Source organism: Galeopterus variegatus, unplaced genomic scaffold (assembly GCF_000696425.1).
Source record: "Galeopterus variegatus unplaced genomic scaffold, G_variegatus-3.0.2 Scaffold9004, whole genome shotgun sequence".
Taxonomy (NCBI): Eukaryota; Metazoa; Chordata; class Mammalia; order Dermoptera; family Cynocephalidae; genus Galeopterus; species Galeopterus variegatus.
The window spans coordinates 33,951-52,094 of record NW_007735115.1 but is presented as its reverse complement, the minus strand read 5'-3'; the positions used below and the strand labels follow the sequence as shown (position 1 = coordinate 52,094).

The following is an 18,144-nucleotide window of genomic DNA, read 5'->3' as shown; positions in this document are numbered from 1 at the left end:
TTCTGTTGATATGAGGGTACTTCAAAAAGTTCATGGAAAAACAGAAGTAAAAGATAAAATATGAATCTTTCCATGAACTTTTTGAAGACCCCTTGAGCATGATTGCTAAAATACAGAAAGAAAAAGTGAAATTTCCTCTTAATTCTGAGTATCAGAGATAGCCACTGTTAATATTTGATTTATATGCTTCTGGACTCTTTTATGTTTAAGCTTATATGTAGTATATGTAAATATATCAACACAAATATTTATTTTTAAGTATATGGAATCAATATTATGCATATTATTTAATAACCCATTTTTCACTTAGTATATCCTACATATCTATTCATGTCAAATATATAAAGATCTCTCTTATCCTTTTTAATATAGCATAATATTCTATTATATGTACCATAATTTATTTAACCCATTTCATGTTGGTGGACTTTTAGGTTCCTTCTAGTTTAGAGTCATTATAAACAGTCATTTGGTAGATATCTTTGACATACATTTTTGCACTCATGATTTATTGTTTCCTTAGGATAAACTTCTAGAAGCAGAATATTGACGTAAAAGGATATTGCTAATTGTCTTTAAAAAAGATTGTTTAAACCTATATCACATTAGCATTTGAAAGAGCTCATTTCCCCCAAACCTTACTAATACTGGCATTTTCTTTGCCTGTCTTTAGGTATCATTTCTCGTTTTGCATCAGTCATGGAAGGTAGATATTAGTATATTCAGTTTAGAGATTAATAAGCTCCTGAGACTCAAGGAAGTAACTTGCTTAAGATCACAGAGCTTGTCAGTGATAGTGCTAGGGTTTTTGAACCCTTTAGGGCTTGAAAACTGGTGGTTCTTCTATTTCCCTGGGCTGTTAAAGTGATTTTTGTCTAACAAAAGTTACTTTAGGCTTATCAGGCTCACTGTCCCCTATCTTGCTATTGACATTTTATTTTATGGTCTCCCAGTATCACTGGACTATGAAAGATGGCCATCTATTCTATAAGTAGCAAACACATGTAAGCTTTTCCTTTTCTGCACTCTCTAATAGTTTCAGCACCCGTAGGAAAGCTATCAATATCATTGGGTGGTGAGGTTATTAGATTCTCCCTATCAGGTTAAAAACTCACCAACCTTGTGGTCTTCACCTAGAGAAGGGTAAGGCCTTCTTCCACTTGCTATTTGAGCAGTTTTCCTACACAGCCCCTGAATAGCATGGGGACTTGTGTTTTCTTACGTCAGGTTCTTCAGTGCGTGGTTGGAACCTTGGGGCTGAGTATAGTTGGGGAAAGGAGATTGTTGAAGAAAACAGGGGAAGAGAACAGTTGTGATATAAAGAAACTCAGCCAGCGTGGGGTAAACTTAGTCCTCCTTGAGTTTGTGAGCACCATGCTCAGGCAGTTTTTTTTTTGTTTTTGTTTTTTTTTTTAAAGATGACCAATAAGGGGATCTCAACCCTTGGCTTGGTGTTGTGAGCACCACGCTCAGCCATTGAGCCAACCGGCCATCCCTATGCAGGATCCGAACCCGTGGCCTTGGTGTTATCAGCACTGCACTCTCCCAAGTGAGCCACGGGCCGGCCTGTCCTCCTTGAGTTTGTAAATGATCTCTCTCTCATCCCCCAGGAGAAGCAGTGAAGACATCCATTCAGGAATCAGGAGCATTTTTGTCTCAGGTACAGAATAAATAATCTGATCTGGTATTGTTTTGCACACACAGTATCTGTAGAGAACAGTGACTTCTTTAAAAGTATCTGTACATTAAGAATTCTTTGTAAGAATGGGATGCTGAGAATGTTGTTCTCCTGAGAACTTGTTTATGAGGGGACCTGGAATGTAGCAGAAAGACATTGAAGTGGATTGCATTAGTGAACTTTGGAATGCATGAAATTCCAAAGTGGCACCCCCTTTCTCAGCTGAGTGATTGCTGAACATATAAGTAGTCAGTGACACTGAACTTTGACTTGTTCTGGCTTTTTCTCAGGCTGGGTTTGAATCATAGTTGTGCTGATACCTCTTTTCTGTTAAGAAGAGGCAATAGAAAGCCTTTTTGTACTGGTTTGGAAAGATATCACTTGTATAACTTCAGGTTACTGTGGAGACATATAACCTATCTTTTCTCTGTGTTTCAAATTATCTTTATTCCACAAAGCTAAGACATGTATAAAGAGACTGCAATTTTCATTAAAATTATATAAAAACTGAAATAGCTTGTCTGTCTTAAGCACATTACCCTAATAGAGGAAAAATTTGACGTTAATAGGAAATGTCAGCTGTGATGACTTCAGGCTGTGTCTATTGAGTGATTCCCCTGCCAAAGGGATGTTTAAGGAAAAAAAAAAAAAAAAAAAAAAAGAGGTGGCATATGGGTGGTACTTTATGGAAACAGAGCGGTATCCAGTCTTTAACAATTCTTACCTTCCTTTCTAGCACATATCTGAAGAGATATACAGGATGCAGAGCAAGCCCCTGGGAATCTGCCTGATAATTGATTGCATTGGCAATGACACAGGTGGGTGTGGGAGCTGCAGATTAACTGGTGCCCCCACAGTAAGATTGTGGCACAGGCAAGCTGGATTCATCAGAGTGAGCAACACTAGCTGCTGTAACAAATCACTGCAAGAATCTGTGTTTTAACGCAGTTGAGGTTTGTTTCTGTCTTGTGTCACAGTCTAGTGTGGATTGGGCTGAGCGAGCATTGTTCCATGTGGTCATTCAGTGGCTTCATCATCTTCTGAGGCCTTGGAGTCTTCTGCAGGGGCCTCAGTATCTGGCTGGCAGATGAAGGAAGAGTGTGTGGAGGATTGCATTAGAGATTTGGGGGACCAGGCCTGCAAGTGATATGCATCATTTCGACCCACAGTCCATTGGTCAGAACTCAATCATGTGGTCCCAACTAATGGCAATGGACATGGATAAATTATATTATTGTGTGTCAGGAAGAAAACGAAATGGATTTGGGGAACACATAGCATTGTCTCTGGCACTAAAGTGTAATTTGCAAAAGTTGGTGAGCTTACTCTTGTCTTTCCATTTTGGATGCTGTGGCAAGAAGGAGTCCTGAGATCCAGAGGGACATTTATAATGAAAGGCATTCTGGCTTCAAATGTTATCAGATGCCCCCCATCATGTAGCTACACTACAAAAGCTTTCCTGGGGAACATTAAAATGATAACTGTCTGTTCTCTTAGAGAGCTTTGGGTATCTTCTGAGCAATGTGTCAGTTCCTGCTGTATGTACTTTGGTTGTTGGCCTGAGTCTATTCTGCCTGTGTGTCACCATCATTTGGATCTGAATTGATTCTTTTTGTTCAGCTGTTGTTGGATGTCTGACTCAAACTGAATCACTGGTGATGCATCAAAGGAGAATGAGAAAAGCCTAAATAAGTGGAATGACATTCTGCTTAATTATTTATCTCTTCCTTAACAGGATTGATCATTATATTTTCATGGTTTTCCAGCTTCTCAACATTCATTTAGAATATGTCAGAACTATTTTTTAGGCTCACTTAAAATGTTACTATGGGAAGTTTTGTTGGAAGAGAGTCTAAAAGAAGGACAAATTGGCAAATTTCCCAGAATTTCAGATATGATCCATTTTCTCATGTCCTGTTTTTGGTTAGGTGTGAGAAATGCTGTGTCCCCTACGTGTTCTTCCCTTTTTAACTGTTAATACCCATATAAGAATGAGGATATTTTCTTAGTGAAGTCACTTCCCATTTTAAAAGAGATTATGCAATTGTCTTTCACTTTCTATTGTAACAATTCTGTTGCATTCATCAGCAGAGAAGTTCCCAGCTGTACCTATATCTGTCTTATTAGGAGAATCATAAAGAAAAAGCCATGTGAATTGGAAAACTAAGCTGTTTGTGGCTAAAATCCAGTGTCTGTGCTGGCTTCCATTACCGGATTGTCAGCCTTTTGTGGGCAAGGATTGAATGTATATTTGTGTTTTTCTGCATTATAGACGTGTGGTCAGAGTTGGACCCTAGGTTCGAATCATAGTTGTGCCATATCCTAGCTTGGGCAACTTTCCTAGCCTTTTTAAGGCTCAGTATCGCTTCACTAAAGAGAGTTAATAACAAGACATGCCTCATAGGGTAGTTGGTGGAGTAAGTGGTACTTGGAAAGGGCTTAGAATAGTGCCGGGCACATTGTGAACGTGTGCTAAGTGCCAGGTAATATTATTTTCTCATTTTATTTGTTTAATTTTAGTTGCAAACCACTAAGCAAGAGCTTGCCATGGCTTTGTGCTTGGTACATGGAGTCTGATCTCAGACATAATGAGGAACCAGTGAAGTGAAGGCCTGAGGCCTGCACTGGGCTTGAGCGTGAGTGCGGCATGTCCCCACAGGCTGTGGAACACCAGAACATAGGCTATAACCTGAGAGGGGGCAACTTTTGAGGGAAATATCCAGGTGGATAGCAGGGTGGACCACTCCTATCAGTCATCAGTCTAAATGGACTTGGCAGAGGAGAATCTAAGTACAAAAGCCGGGGCCCAGGAGGACAGAGATCTGATAAGAGAGAAAGATGGAAGAAGAGGGTAGAATTTCAGGTACAGCCTGGGGCACTGTGTCTTTGGCCTGAGGTGTGAGCAGGCTGCATCCACATGTGAGCTCCAGGAATCAGAATGGTAGCTCCAGGCAGCAGATCCTTCCTGGTCAGGTATAGGCCTTTCAAGTTTGATGTCTCACAGGTTGGAGTGCTGGACAAGAGGAGGTCTCAGCCATTAGCGGGGTTCCTGTATGCCTATCACTGCCTTTCCCCTGAGAATCAGGGTTCTTTTGACTCCAGCCCTCCCTGCCTCTGGGACAAAACAAATAACTGGGCTTGAGGCCACTTCTAACCCCACGGGCTGAGATGGCTGATATCCAGGTCAGAAACTGGATGGCACACTTTTACTCCCATTGTCTTGTGTTTTCATGAGGTGACAAGTCTTGAATCCACTTATATGCCTAGCTGAGACTTAGAGCAGCAAGAGAGTATTAATTATTACGGAGTGGCAAGACTCAGTCTCCCCTTCTCATACAATCTCTTTAGGCCTCCAGCTCTTCATTTTCCCACCCTCCTCCTGGAGATTTTTCACTGAGGACTCTAAGCCTGGAATCCTGCTTTGGTTGAAAGTGGTTGTTATTAGATGCAGTTTTCATTTCTTCTTTTCCATCTTATCAGTGGTTGGAAGGGTTGCATCTGGAGTTTTTTTGTTTTTTTTTTTCATCATCTGGAGTTTTTATGTGAGGTTTCCTCTATTTAGTTACTTTTGCCATCTGATTAATGTTGAACATGTGGGAGGAGTGCAGGAGTCAGATGATAATTATCTTGTCTTATCTTGTTATAGATAATTGCCAAAAACTGAGAGTTAACTAACAACATGGTAAGACTAACACATGTAGTGACCAGAGTATATAATTTATTAAAAATTGGGCCGGCCCGTGGCTCACTCGGTAGAGTGCGGTGCTGATAACACCAAGGCCCCGGGTTCGGATCCCATATGGGAATGGCCGGTTGGCTCGCTGGCTGAACATGGTGCTGACAACACCAAGTCAAGGGTTAAGATCCCCTTCCCGGTCATTTTTTAAAAAAAAAAAAAAAAAAAAAAATTGGGCCGGCCCGTGGCTCACTCGGTAGAGTGCGGTGCTGATAACACCAAGGCCCCGGGTTCGGATCCCATATGGGAATGGCCGGTTGGCTCGCTGGCTGAACATGGTGCTGACAACACCAAGTCAAGGGTTAAGATCCCCTTACCGGTCATTCTTTAAAAAAAAAAAAAAAAAAATTGACTGTGTGCCAGGTATAATGGCTAATGGCTTTATATGGATTCTCACTTAATCCTCATAAATAATACTGTAAGATAGGTACCATTGTCTCCATTTTCAAGGTGAGCAAGATGAGCTACCTTCCTAACTTCTCTAGTACTGACAGAGTACTAGTACTGGCATTTGAAAGCTTGACTCTAAAGCCTATGCATTTAGCTAATTTGCGTTAATGCAAATTCCATGAAGATGAGGGAGTTTATCCATCTCTTTTACTATGTGTCTCTGGTACTTGGAACAGTACCAGGTGCATAGATGCTCAGTACATATTTGTTGGGTGAATGAATAAAGAGATAAACTCTCCTGGTGTCAGCATATTTCTAAAACCATTCCTTTTTATCTTTAAAGTTTAGCAGATACTCTTCTACCTATCTTCTCCTTCTGTCCTCTAAAAATCAGACTTTTATCCCAAGAGTAGGCAAGTCCCCCAAATATTTATAGTCTCATTCCTTTCTTTGTTCAATAAATGTTTACTCAGCACCTACTATGTGCAGAGCACTATGCGTGTCCCTGTGTGAAGCAAATAATATCAGACTCTTGGAGCCACATTGTGAACAAAGATAAGGTTATTCCTTGCTGGCACATTCTAGAAGAATCCATATAGAGGTCAGTAACCTCTTCTTGAGGAAGACATAAGTGCTTAGGGATTTGGGGCTAATTATTTCTGTTGGGTAGAATTAAAAAGTAAGCATCTGTGTCAATAATCTAGCAAAGCTAGGCCTGTGTTTGGCCCTGATTGGCCATCTAAGTGGAAGATCTTTTGATCTTGTTAGGAATGTAGGAGCAAATGTCTCACATCACTGACAGACTGTGAGGTTTGACCTAAAGCTCTGGCTGTTTTTTAGGCTCCTGAATAAAAGATTATGTTTTCAGATTTTAAAAGGAAGTATTTTTCCCTTCTCTTTTCTCCCCTGTTCTTTCTGAAAAGCTTGAAATTTTTTCTGTACTTTTTAAAACAGGCTAAGACTTAGATTTTTTCTAGCAGACACTGCAAATTTCCTTTATAAATCTCGTGAAAGTAAACTTCCTATTCTAACAGGAAAGTGGGAGTCATGAAAGCCAGGAGCAGATAGTGGAGACACTTTGTGGGTGCTGCTGACTGGAGCTTGGCTAATCCTTGGGGTTACCTGACCTCCTTTCCCCTTTTTCTTTTCATGGAATGGGCAGCAACCTCAACCAGTAGCATTTTCCTGTAGTAACATTTGTAGGACAGTTTTGGCAAGGGGAGTTGGCTTCTGCTCATGAGCTATGAAGACGGTTGTAAGTGATATCTGAGATCATAGATAGAGGCTTTGCTGGAGCAACGACTGCATGCTTCCGGCCAGGGAAGTGCAGCTTCCCCTCCTTGCTCTTGTGGGATTAATGTACTACTAAATAAACACAGCTTCCTCCTGGGGGCAGAAGACTAGGAGTCTATGATGAAGTACTTTTTTTCTGGGCATTCTTATCCTCTGAGACTAAGTAGTCATTTGATTGAGAACCTAGCATCATTAATGAAATTTCACTTTAATTCAGAGTCTCTCAGAGGCTGGGCTACCTAGCAAACTCTTATTTTATAAGACAGAATAAATCTAGTGTATAAATAAGAATTATAGGTCCACAGTCCTTTACTCAAGGCCCTTGTATTTCAGAATTTAGAAATTTCAAGAGTTTAGAAAGATGACATACTACATCTACTGTAATTTATAAAACATTTCAGGGGGTCAAGAGTAGCACCCCTGGATCCCCATAATCAAATATATACATTAACATTTCTGTAGCAGAATGAATGGATATTCACACTAAGTGGGATAGATAAAGACTATAAATAGCCCCTCATCAGTTCAGGAAAGGTATTGCCACAAAACGAGTTAGGGAGAAGAGCTTAAGATTTTCAGAGCTTTGGGGCTACTGGAACTGTGGATAAGAGGTTGCAGATATGTGGGAGAACAAAGTACTTTTGGCTGCTTGAAGTATCTCAGAAACTTCTCTTGACATACAATTGACATGTTTATTATTGATACTATTTTCTCCTAATAAAAGCTAGCCCAAAAGGATTTACTAGTAATCATTTGTGCTTTATAAAGAAGACATTTTTAAAAGTACTTTATAATTTCAAGTGTATGTGGATTGTCCGGTGAACCCTCCTTGATTGGCCTAGCTGAACAGATGAAAAGTCGGATTTACACAAGGCTGCCCACCGCAACCTCCAGGCACTCTGTGCGGTTGTTCACCTTCCACGCCCAGGCATCCTTTGCCCTGTTTTTCAGGCTGCAACTTAAATTATGCCTTTTTCACAATGCCTTCTCCAGTGTCTCAGACAACACTGATCTTCTCTTCTCTGACCACCTATTTTTCCTAAAATCCTACTGTATTATGTGAATTTCAATCATTGTTTTATGTGCATTTATAAGCTTTGCTTCCCCTGCAAGATTATAAGCCCCTCGAAGGACAGGAACTACATTGCAAACTTCATCTGTCTCCCCTTGTCACAGTGTTTCTGTAAGGTGATAAGGGAAACTTTGTAAAATAGTTTTGGAGTCAAGTAAATTTGAAAAATGCTGTGTAATTTGTTCCCCTCTCAGAGATTTGCAATTCATATTGACCTTTTAAAGGCTCTGAGGGTCTTTCTGTAAAGAAACCTTTAGCCTTTTCAGCCTTGTATTTCCCATACATATTTGATCTCAGAACTTCCCTTTCTACCAAGAATATCCTGCCTATCTTTGTGTTCTGCTCATGTGCTCTATAGTAATTAGAACTGGACTTATTCAGGGTACTCAGTAAGTGATTGTAAATCGACTGGTGAATCATTCCCTCTTTCTTGTTTATTCTATATATTTATTTAATAGAACCCTTTCCATTGAAAATGCCAAGATAAATGTGCCTTCATTTATAGCAAAATGAATTCTAAATTTATGAGGTCATGACATTTTACCATATTCAGTTTTTTGGGTTTTATCTCAGTAGTCCTTAACCTGTAAGTAGTGCTGACCGTGGCCATTTATTATAAGCCCTGTACTAACTGTAAGGCCACAAGAAACACCCCTGTCATTTCAGGACGTTGTTTTCTAACTACAGTTGAAATTTACAGAGATAGGCTGGGGATGGGTGTGGAGTTTCCATGGTGGGTGGGAGGAGAAGTGACACTTCTGCAGTTTTATTTTCCAAACTCAGCACCCAAGTTTTTCTTCCCCTATTGTGTGCTTATTAGACAAGGCAGTTATTGTCAAACACAGTACATAGAATCTGCCTGCTGTGAGCCCATCTTAGTTTAGAATATAGAGACCTTCCTTTGATCCTAAGAGGTAGATTCCATGAAAGAGGTGCACCACAGGATCAGTGATTTATAATTTGACATGGCGGCCTTTATTTTCTTTAAAATTAATATCTTTTATTTAAATAAACAGTTTGCAAAGCAGTTTTACAGAAATCTCATTGAATCTTCAGTCATCTCTGAAGAACATGGTTTAGGTATTAGTATTTATCCAATTTTGGCCTTTATTTTCTTTAAAATTAATATCTTTTATTTAAATAAACAGTTTGCAAAGCAGTTTTTCAGAAATCTCATTGAATCTTCAGTCATCTCTGAAGAACATGGTTTAGGTATTAGTATTTATCCAATTTTATTTAATTTAATTTATTTTATTTTATTTTATTTTTAAAAGATGACTGGTAAGGGGATGTTAACCCTTTAATTGATGTTGTCAGCACCACGCTCTCCCAAGTGAGCGCGGCCATCCCTATATTGGATCCGAACCCATGGCCTTGGTGTTACCAGCACCGCACCCTCCTGAGTGAGCCACAGGCTGGCCCCTCTATCCCATTTTATAAATGAACAAACTGAGGCTGTGATCTCAAAAGGGCATGTGACTTTAAGTATAAAGTCACATTGTCACCACCCCTTTGATCCTGTAAATTAGATTAGGCTGTATGCACGTTCTTGCTGGCTCAAGAAAGAAAGTTGCAAATGCCAGCTAGCATCCCTCCTCACCCCATCTCACCTTCTAACAGAGGAAAAGGGGAAATTAGTGGGAAATGTCAGCTGTGATGACTTCAGGCTGTGCCTACAAGTGACTGTCTTGCCTCAGGGATATTTAAGCGATGATACTCCTTCTTGGTCTGAGGCCCATGCAGATTTGGCATTCTTTTTGGCCTTATTCTTGGCATTTGGCACCCGTGTGGTTTTTGGCTTCACCTTCAGCCTTAGCTCTTTTTCTCCTATTCTATTAGGTAAGGATTTCCTGCTCCATACCATAGATTCCTGTGCTCTTCTTAGACCCTCTGCTGCTGTGGCTCAGTCAGTCCTCTTCCAAGACCAGGCAAGGTTCAGACGCTAGCAGGAAGAGGTGGAGGAGCGACGGCTTAAACTCAGATCTTGTGATTCCAAGACTGGTTCTCTTTTGCCCTGCACCCCGCAGCTGCCTGCTCAATGCCATGTGACAGGCTCTGCTCCAGCCAGAACCTACAAGGAGCCCAGATGATGGAAAGAGTCTTTCTTTCAAGGACTTTGATAAGGAAGGAAATTTATCAGTGAAGAGAGTTTTTGAGGAAAGAAAACCAGTTTGAGATAAATAAACTAGAGAGCTTTTCAGTCTGTTGTTTTTCTGTTCGCTTCTGCCCCCTAGAGGTGAATACTCCATGATTAGAAATGTGTGAGTCCTGAAAGGAAATGTTTGGAATAAAATACAATCATGCATCGCTTAATGATGGGGATGCGTTCTGAGAAATGCGTCAGGCGATTTTGTCATTGTGCAAAAGGGTATTTATTATGAAAGGGAACAGCAAAGAATTTTCGTATTTTCTACATTGGCCACGGGTTGCATGAGCATGGGCTCTTTAGTTATGTTACTAAGTCTCTCTGTGCCTCACTTTCCTCATCTGTTAAATGGGGACTATTACAATAGTACCACCCCTGCAAAGTTATGAAAATTAAGTTACAGGCAGGGATCGTGCCTGGCACTCAGCAAGGACTCAGTGTTAGTTAACTGTTATTAATGATTGTTTTGTTATAGAGATGGGTGAGAATCACTTAAAAATGTACGAATTCTGAAGTAGACAACAACCCTTTCATTTGAGAGGTCAGTCCTAATGTATCAAATGCTTGGATTTTTTTTTTTTTTTGAATTATTTTTTTATTGACACATAATAATCGTACATATTTATGGGCTACAGTGTGACGTTTCAATACACGTAATTGGCAAAACTTTCAAAATCCTCTCTTCTTGCTAATTTGAAATATATATTATTAACCATAGTCACCTCATTGTGTATTGTAACACTGGAGCTAATTCCTCCTTTCTACCTGTAACTTGGTACCCATTGACCAACCTCTGTCTATCCTTCTTCCTCCCTACCCTTCCCAGCCTGTGGCAACCACAAGTCTACTCTTTACTTCTACAAGATCAACTTTTTTTTTAAAAAGATGACCGGTAAGGGGATCTTAACCCTTGACTTGGTGTTGTCAGCACCACGCTCACCCAGTGGGCAAACCGGCCATCCCTATATAGGATCCGAACCCGTGACCTTGGTGTTATCAGCACCACACTCTCCCGAGTGAGCCACAGGCTGGCCCCAGAGATCAACTTTTTTTGATTCCGCAATTGAGTGAGAACATATGGTATTTGTCTTTTTGTACCTGGCTCACTTCATTCAACATAATGACCTCCAGTTTCATCCATGTTGCTGCAAATGACAGGATTTCATTTTTTTTTTTTTTATGGCAGAATAGTATTCCATTGAGTAAATATACTGCACATTCTTTATCCATTCACCTGTCAATGGAGACAGGCTGACTCCATATCTTGGCAATTGTGAATAGTGCTGCAGTAAACATGGATGTGCAGATATCTCTTCAACATACTAATTTTGTTTCCTTTGGATATATTCCCAGTAGTGGGATTGCTTGATCACATGGGAGTTCTATTTTTAATTTTTTTGAGGAATCTCCATACTGTTTTCCATAATGGCTATACTAATTTACATTCCCACCAATAGTGTATGAGTTCCTCTTCCTCTATGTCCTCACCAGCATTTGGGATTTTTGTCTTTTTGATAACATTGGCTTTCTGTCATAAAGGTCTAAGCTACCTTTGGGAGGGTCACCCCGTGGGTAAGCTAGGCACTCCTTCTCCACGTATTTTGCAGTAGGCTTGTTTACACCAGCATTACCACAGACATGTGAGTAATGTGTTGGTGGCTACAGTGTCACTAGGTGATAGGAAATTTTCAGTTCCATTATGATCTTATGGGACTACTGTCTTATATGTGGTCCATCGTTGACCAAAACATCATTATGTGATGGATGACTGTAGCAGTGATGAACCTGGAGTTCTAGGCACATTTTCCTGTTGTGCTGTTCTGTTTTAAGCCTGTGTATGATCCTGGGTATTGAAGCCTTGCATGCACCCTCAGAGGAGATGGCTAGGGGACAGTGTGGCTAGGCCTTTTATACCACACAGAGATCTTATGAGGGCAAGTGAGTTATTTAATAGGTTATCAGCAACCTTCAAATTGTGTCCCCCATTATCTTCATAATGATGCTTATTGATTATAGGTCTAAAGAGATTGGCACCTTGTTTGTATCTCATGATATAATATTACATGATATACATGATATAATACATGATATAATATTTCGTTACATGATATTATATTACATTATATAATGATATAATTAATCATGATTAAAATATTTCATTTTTTTCCCACTTTTTACATGATATAATATTTCTTTTTTTTTTTTTTTTTCACTTTTAATGATGGGCCAGGCAAAGGAGAAAAGTAAGTAGCCTAACTATAGTGTTAAATGATAGTGATTATTTTTCCCTTTTCCTGACAGGAGAGGTCAAGGGACGTACCTGGTGAATTATTTATCTAACAATGTGTAACAAATCACTCCAAAATTTAGTGGCTTGAAACAACAATACTTATTTATAAATTATATAAATTTATAAATTATGTCTCTCCCAGTCTCTTTTGGTCAGGAATTTAGGAGTGGCTTAGCTGGGCTGTTCTGGCTCAGAGTCTTTCATGAGGTTGTGGTCAGATGTCAGTTGGCATCATCTGAAGGCTTGATTGGGATAGGAGGATCTACTTCTAAGGTGGTTCAGTCACATGGCTGGGAAGCTGATGCTGGCTTTTGGTGGGAGGCTGCAGTTCACGTGTGTCTCTCCACAGCCTGCTTGGTATTCTTATGACACGGTAGCTCACATCCCCCAGAGCAATCCGTTCCAAAGAGAGAAAGAAAGAGCAGGTGGAAGCCGTATCCTGTTTATGATCTAGCTTTGGTAATCACATAGTATCACTTCTGCCACATCCCATTTATTAGAAATGAGTTACCAAGCCTGGTCCACATTCAAGGGGAGGACAATTATACTCTACCTCTTTTTTTTTTAAAAGATGACCGGTAAGGGGATCTTAACCCTTGACTTGGTGTTGTCAGCACCACGCCCAGCCAGTGAGCGAACCGGCCATCCCTATATGGGATCCGAACCCGGGGCCTTGGTGTTATCAGCACCGCACTCTCCCGAGTGAGCCACCGGGCCGGCCCAATATACTCTACCTCTTTTAAGAGACACATGGCAAAGAATTTGTGGACATATATATTTTTTAATTTTTAGAAATTTATTTATTTTTTAATTGTACCTGTTTATGGGGTACAGTATGATGTTTCAAAATGTGTGTGCATCGTATAATGATCAAATCAAGTTAGTTAGCATATTCATCACCTAAACATTTATTATTTGTGGTAATAACATTCAAGATCCTCTTTTTAGCTATCTTGAAATATATAATACAGTATTATTAGTTGTAGTCACTCTACTCTGTAATAGAACACCAGAATTTATTCTTCCTGTCTAACTGTAACTTTGTACCCATTGACCAACCTCACCCATCCCTCTGCCTCCACCATATCTGTAGGATATGGGGCCACAATTAAACCTAAGACTGACCAGAAAGTTATACTATGTGAATATGTGCAGATATTGCTCATAGGCTGAGTAAGTTAAATTCAGAACAATCAAGCCAACTCCCACTTGTCCAGTAGCTAGTTATTCCAGCTTTTTGTTTACCCAAGGCCATGTTTTTTTTTGTTTTTTACATACATTTTATCCTTTTCCTGTTTCCTGCTGAGAATCCAGAAGAGAAATTGAGATTGCTCACTCTGACTTGTATAGTTTATTTGTGGTTGATAAAGTCTGCTGGGCAAGAAGGTTGAAACTGTTTTATTGAAGCTGTGAGTCTTTGAGTTATTTGTGACTGTCTATACTTCATGTTGTTCCCATTTGGTGTAGAGAGTTGAGAATTTGGAGTGAACAGTTATGGGGTGCCTTCAGTTATTTTTCTTCCCTTGATCTTTTTCTGTGATGCCTAAACTAGTGTGAGATGGGCCCCTTTATTTCTTGGTGCAAGTTATATCTGCTATAATTATTACTGTTTGGTTTGGGGTGAATGCAGTGGTAGACTTGTGGAAGACCATGCCCCAGAGGAAGAAGAAAGGTGGGCACCTATTGACGAGACGTGGAAACAAATCCAGAGAAGTGGACTAAGTTTGGGTGACAACCTGAGTTGGAATATGCTTGTTTGGTTTCTGGGCTTAGGACAGAGCAATTTTTCTGCCCTGTGAATGGACTAAGAATTAGAGGCATCCCTCAGATAAGGAACAGAAATGTAATGGATGGCTCAAAAGGATGTGGAATTTCTGAATGGGAAGGAGAAAGAAGTCTCTCTTTGCTATTGAAAAGATATAACACGATTCAGGAGGCTGTGTTTATTCCCCCAATGAAGGCAGATTGAGCAGATGAGAAAAAAGTAGATTTGGTAGTTTCTAGGGTTCCAAGGCCATAGAACCTTCTAGAAGAGGGACAAAAAGATCTTAAACAAGGAAATAGTAACTAATACTTTTTGAGAACCAAGAACTTTGTCTTTTTTGATCCTTACAGCAGTCTCGTAAGGTGGGTGTCATCACTTCCATGTAAAGCTGGGGAAACCCATTTCCTTAAGGTCATGCAGCCCGAGGTGTGATAAGATCAGCATTAGAAGGCAGGCACATCTGACTTAGTTTGCTCTTCCCACTACCATACACTGCCTCTTGAGGCAGAGTCCATCCAGGATTCCTGGAAACTAGGAGAAGACTTCTTGGGGGCACTGTAGGGAATCTTGGCCAAGTCTCCTGCTGCTCAGTCATAGGTCACACTGGGAATCAGGTCCTGAGAGGAACTGGGGAGTCTGGAACTGGTCACACCCAGGGGCCTCCACATTAACCCACAGCAGGTGGAGATGAGGGAACTTGTGAGCTGTGCCACCCTTTCTGCAGCCGTGTGGATCGTGCTCTGCAAATGCATCCATCCCCGTGTACTCTTGTGTCCCATTATTTTGAGAAATAGCCTTTTGAAAAATCCTAACTTTGTTTTTTGGTTGAAAAGAAAAATGCTTTGTTATTCCCTCAGTTTGATTGGACTCTCATGGGTTAAGTCTACATCTGTGGTGAGCTGTTGTGGGGGCTTCAAGGAACAGTCGTAGCAGGGGATAGATTGTAACTGGGAACCTGGGACATGAAAGTCACATCTTTCATGCTTCATGTTGATTCTGTCTTTCCTGCTCAGTTCTCAGGACCTTCAGAATATTATACAAAAGCAGAAACAGACAAGTAGTGTCCATGGCTAGGGTTGCTATCTAGTTCCTCTGAACTTTGCTCACTCACGTGTTGTTTTCTGTGTTTGTTTATATTCTCCAGAGGTTCTTCGAGACACCTTCATTTCCTTGGGCTATACAGTCCAATGTTTCTCGTATCTGAGTATGGACAGTCTGATCCAGACTCTTCACCAAGTGGCCTGTATGCCCCAACACCAAGACTACAACAGCTTTGTGTGTGTCCTGGTGAGCCGAGGAAACTCTCAGAGCATTTTTGGTGTGGATAAGACTCACTCAGGCTTCCCCTTGCATCAGATCAGGAGGATGTTCATGGGAGATAAATGCCCTTTTCTCATAGGGAAGCCAAAGCTCTTTTTTATTCAGAACTATGTGGGGTCACAGGGCCAGCTGGAGGACAGCAGCCTCCTGGAGGTAGATGGGCCTGCAGCGAACAATGTGGAATCCAAGGCACGGCAGCCTGGGCCCTGCATGGTTCACCGAGAAGCTGACTTCTTCTGGAGCCTGTGCACCGCGGATGTGTCCCTCCTGGAGCAGTCCTCCAGCTCACCATCCATGTACCTGCAGTGCCTCTCCCAGAAACTAAGGAAAGAAAGGTGAGCCACCCAGGAGGTGGCCGATCCTGGACCACTTGTGTATTTTCCTGCTACCAACATGGGGGTCACCACTGTGGCAGGTTTAATGCCTTTCTTTTCAGGGAAGAAAAGGGATTTTTCTTTGCCAATTGAGATTGCCTGAGGAGTATGATATAGACCCAGCACACTTTATTAACACTTTGTGTTATCAATTTGTAGTTTGGATATTTTTCCTCAAAATTAAGACATTTTTTATTGTATAGACCCAGCACACTTTATTAACACTTTGTGTTATCAATTTGTAGTTTGGATATTTTTCCTTAATAAAAAATTAAGACATTTTTTATTGCTGGATATTTTTCCTCAAAATTAAGACATTTTTTATTGTTTATCTTATTACAAAAGCAGTACATACTTTTTTTGTTTTTTTCTTTTTGCTGGCTGATACAGGGATCAAACTTTGGACCTTGGTGTTATCAGCACCATGCTCTAATCAAATACATCTTATAAAAAGAAATTATAAAATATAGATGCTGACAGCAGAATTTAACAAGCATTTATAATCTTCTTATTAGAACCAACCTCTGTTAACCAAATCTTTGTGTATGGCCTTCCAGATTTTTTTTTTAATCTTTGCACAATCATATATAAATATGTATTTGAAACTATTACTTTATAACCTGCTTTTACTTTATTTAATGGTAGATCACAACTATTTTTGCCCGTCAGTGGTCACATTTCTACAGCATCATTTTAATGTCTGCACTATCTTAACTTACTTGATCAATCTTTAATTGTTGGTTCGTGTTTTGCTTTCACACAAAGAATGTGTTAAACATCTTTGCAGCTCAATATTTGTGTTTAATTGTTTTCTTGGAGGAAATTCCCAGAAGTGGAATTACTGTGTCAGTGAGCATGCATTTTTCAAGCCTTGGATGCATCTTACCAAATTGTCTTTTAGGATAGTTATACCAGCTTTCTGTGAATATGGCTATGTCCCTGAATTTTCACCAACACTGCATGCTCTTTTATTTCCCCAAGTTTTGACAATTTGATAGGTGAAAAATGGCATTTGACTGTTGAGGTCTTGCAAGTCTTTGTTATATAAACATTTTTGATGTTTATTGGCAAGAATAGTTTTCTTGGGAATACGTTGTCCTGGTTTCTGTTTAAGTTGAGTGAAAGCCACAATGTACCTCAAGTATAAAATTAACTGGCCTTTTTCAGTCATCCCCTAATTATAATTTACAATGATGCTTCTGAGCCACCTGTCAAATGCATTCTGGGTTGTAGCTTTGAGGACTCCAGGAATAAATTTCATAGCCTTCTCTCCTCAACCCCCTCAGTGGCTCAGCGGGAGGGGGAGGGCTATAGAAGAAGCGACCCCGCCTTCTAAGGTAGATGCTCCATGGACTTGTGGTATTGGCCTTTTACATCCATCCCACATTTGCATAGGCAATCCAGGTTGGTTATCATCTGGCTGGTGTGTTCCCAGAGTAAAACTCAGCTGCTTCTTGGGGGAGGGAACTGTGGCCATTGGGCTAGAGTGCTGCACACTGGTTTGGATCATTTACTAAGCAGCTTGTGAAGCATTTAGAAAGGAACAGTTTCAAGGCACTTTCACATCTGTTGGCTCATTTCTCCCTAATGACAATCTGTCTGCTCTTTGATATTTGCATGGCATTAAATCTTGCCTTTCCTGTTTCCTCCAGAAATCGCCCGCTCCTGGATCTGCACCTTGAACTCAACAGCTACATGTATGATTGGAACAGCAGAGTTTCTGCAAAGGAGAAGTACTATGTCTGGCTGCAGCATACTCTGAGAAAGAAACTTATCCTATCTTACACATGAAAATCCAACACCCTTTTTTAGCCCTTTCTAGAGAGAGAATGGTTTCCAGGCACGTGTGTATGTGGATGATATAGTGGAAATGACCCTCGTCCTTGAGGAATGCTTGAGTGGAAATCATGTTTGAACTATAGCCTCCAAGACGAAAGTATTGGTGTCTATTTCTAAAATAGCAGGCCAATATATGATAAACCCACTGCCAATATCATCCTGAATGGGGAAAAGCTGAAAGCTTTTCCTTTAAGAACAGGAACTAGACAAGGATGCCCACTCTCACCACTCCTATTCAACA

The 18,144-nt window shown here is 40.3% G+C and overlaps 1 protein-coding gene across 2 annotated transcripts in view; it reads left to right on the top strand.

Annotated features, from left to right (window-relative positions):
• The window catches only part of CFLAR (CASP8 and FADD-like apoptosis regulator), a 42,852-nt gene extending 24,753 nt beyond the window's left edge, over positions 1-18,099 (top strand). For both annotated transcript variants that reach the window (XM_008593329.1, XM_008593328.1), the window contains 4 exons: positions 1,611-1,660; positions 2,415-2,496; positions 15,515-16,025; positions 17,717-18,099. In XM_008593329.1, coding sequence (XP_008591551.1) covers positions 1,611-1,660; positions 2,415-2,496; positions 15,515-16,025; positions 17,717-17,855 — 782 coding nt within the window. In that variant the 3' untranslated portion in view covers positions 17,856-18,099. The remainder of the gene's footprint in view (positions 1-1,610; positions 1,661-2,414; positions 2,497-15,514; positions 16,026-17,716) is intronic.
• Positions 18,100-18,144: the final 45 nt, after the last annotated feature.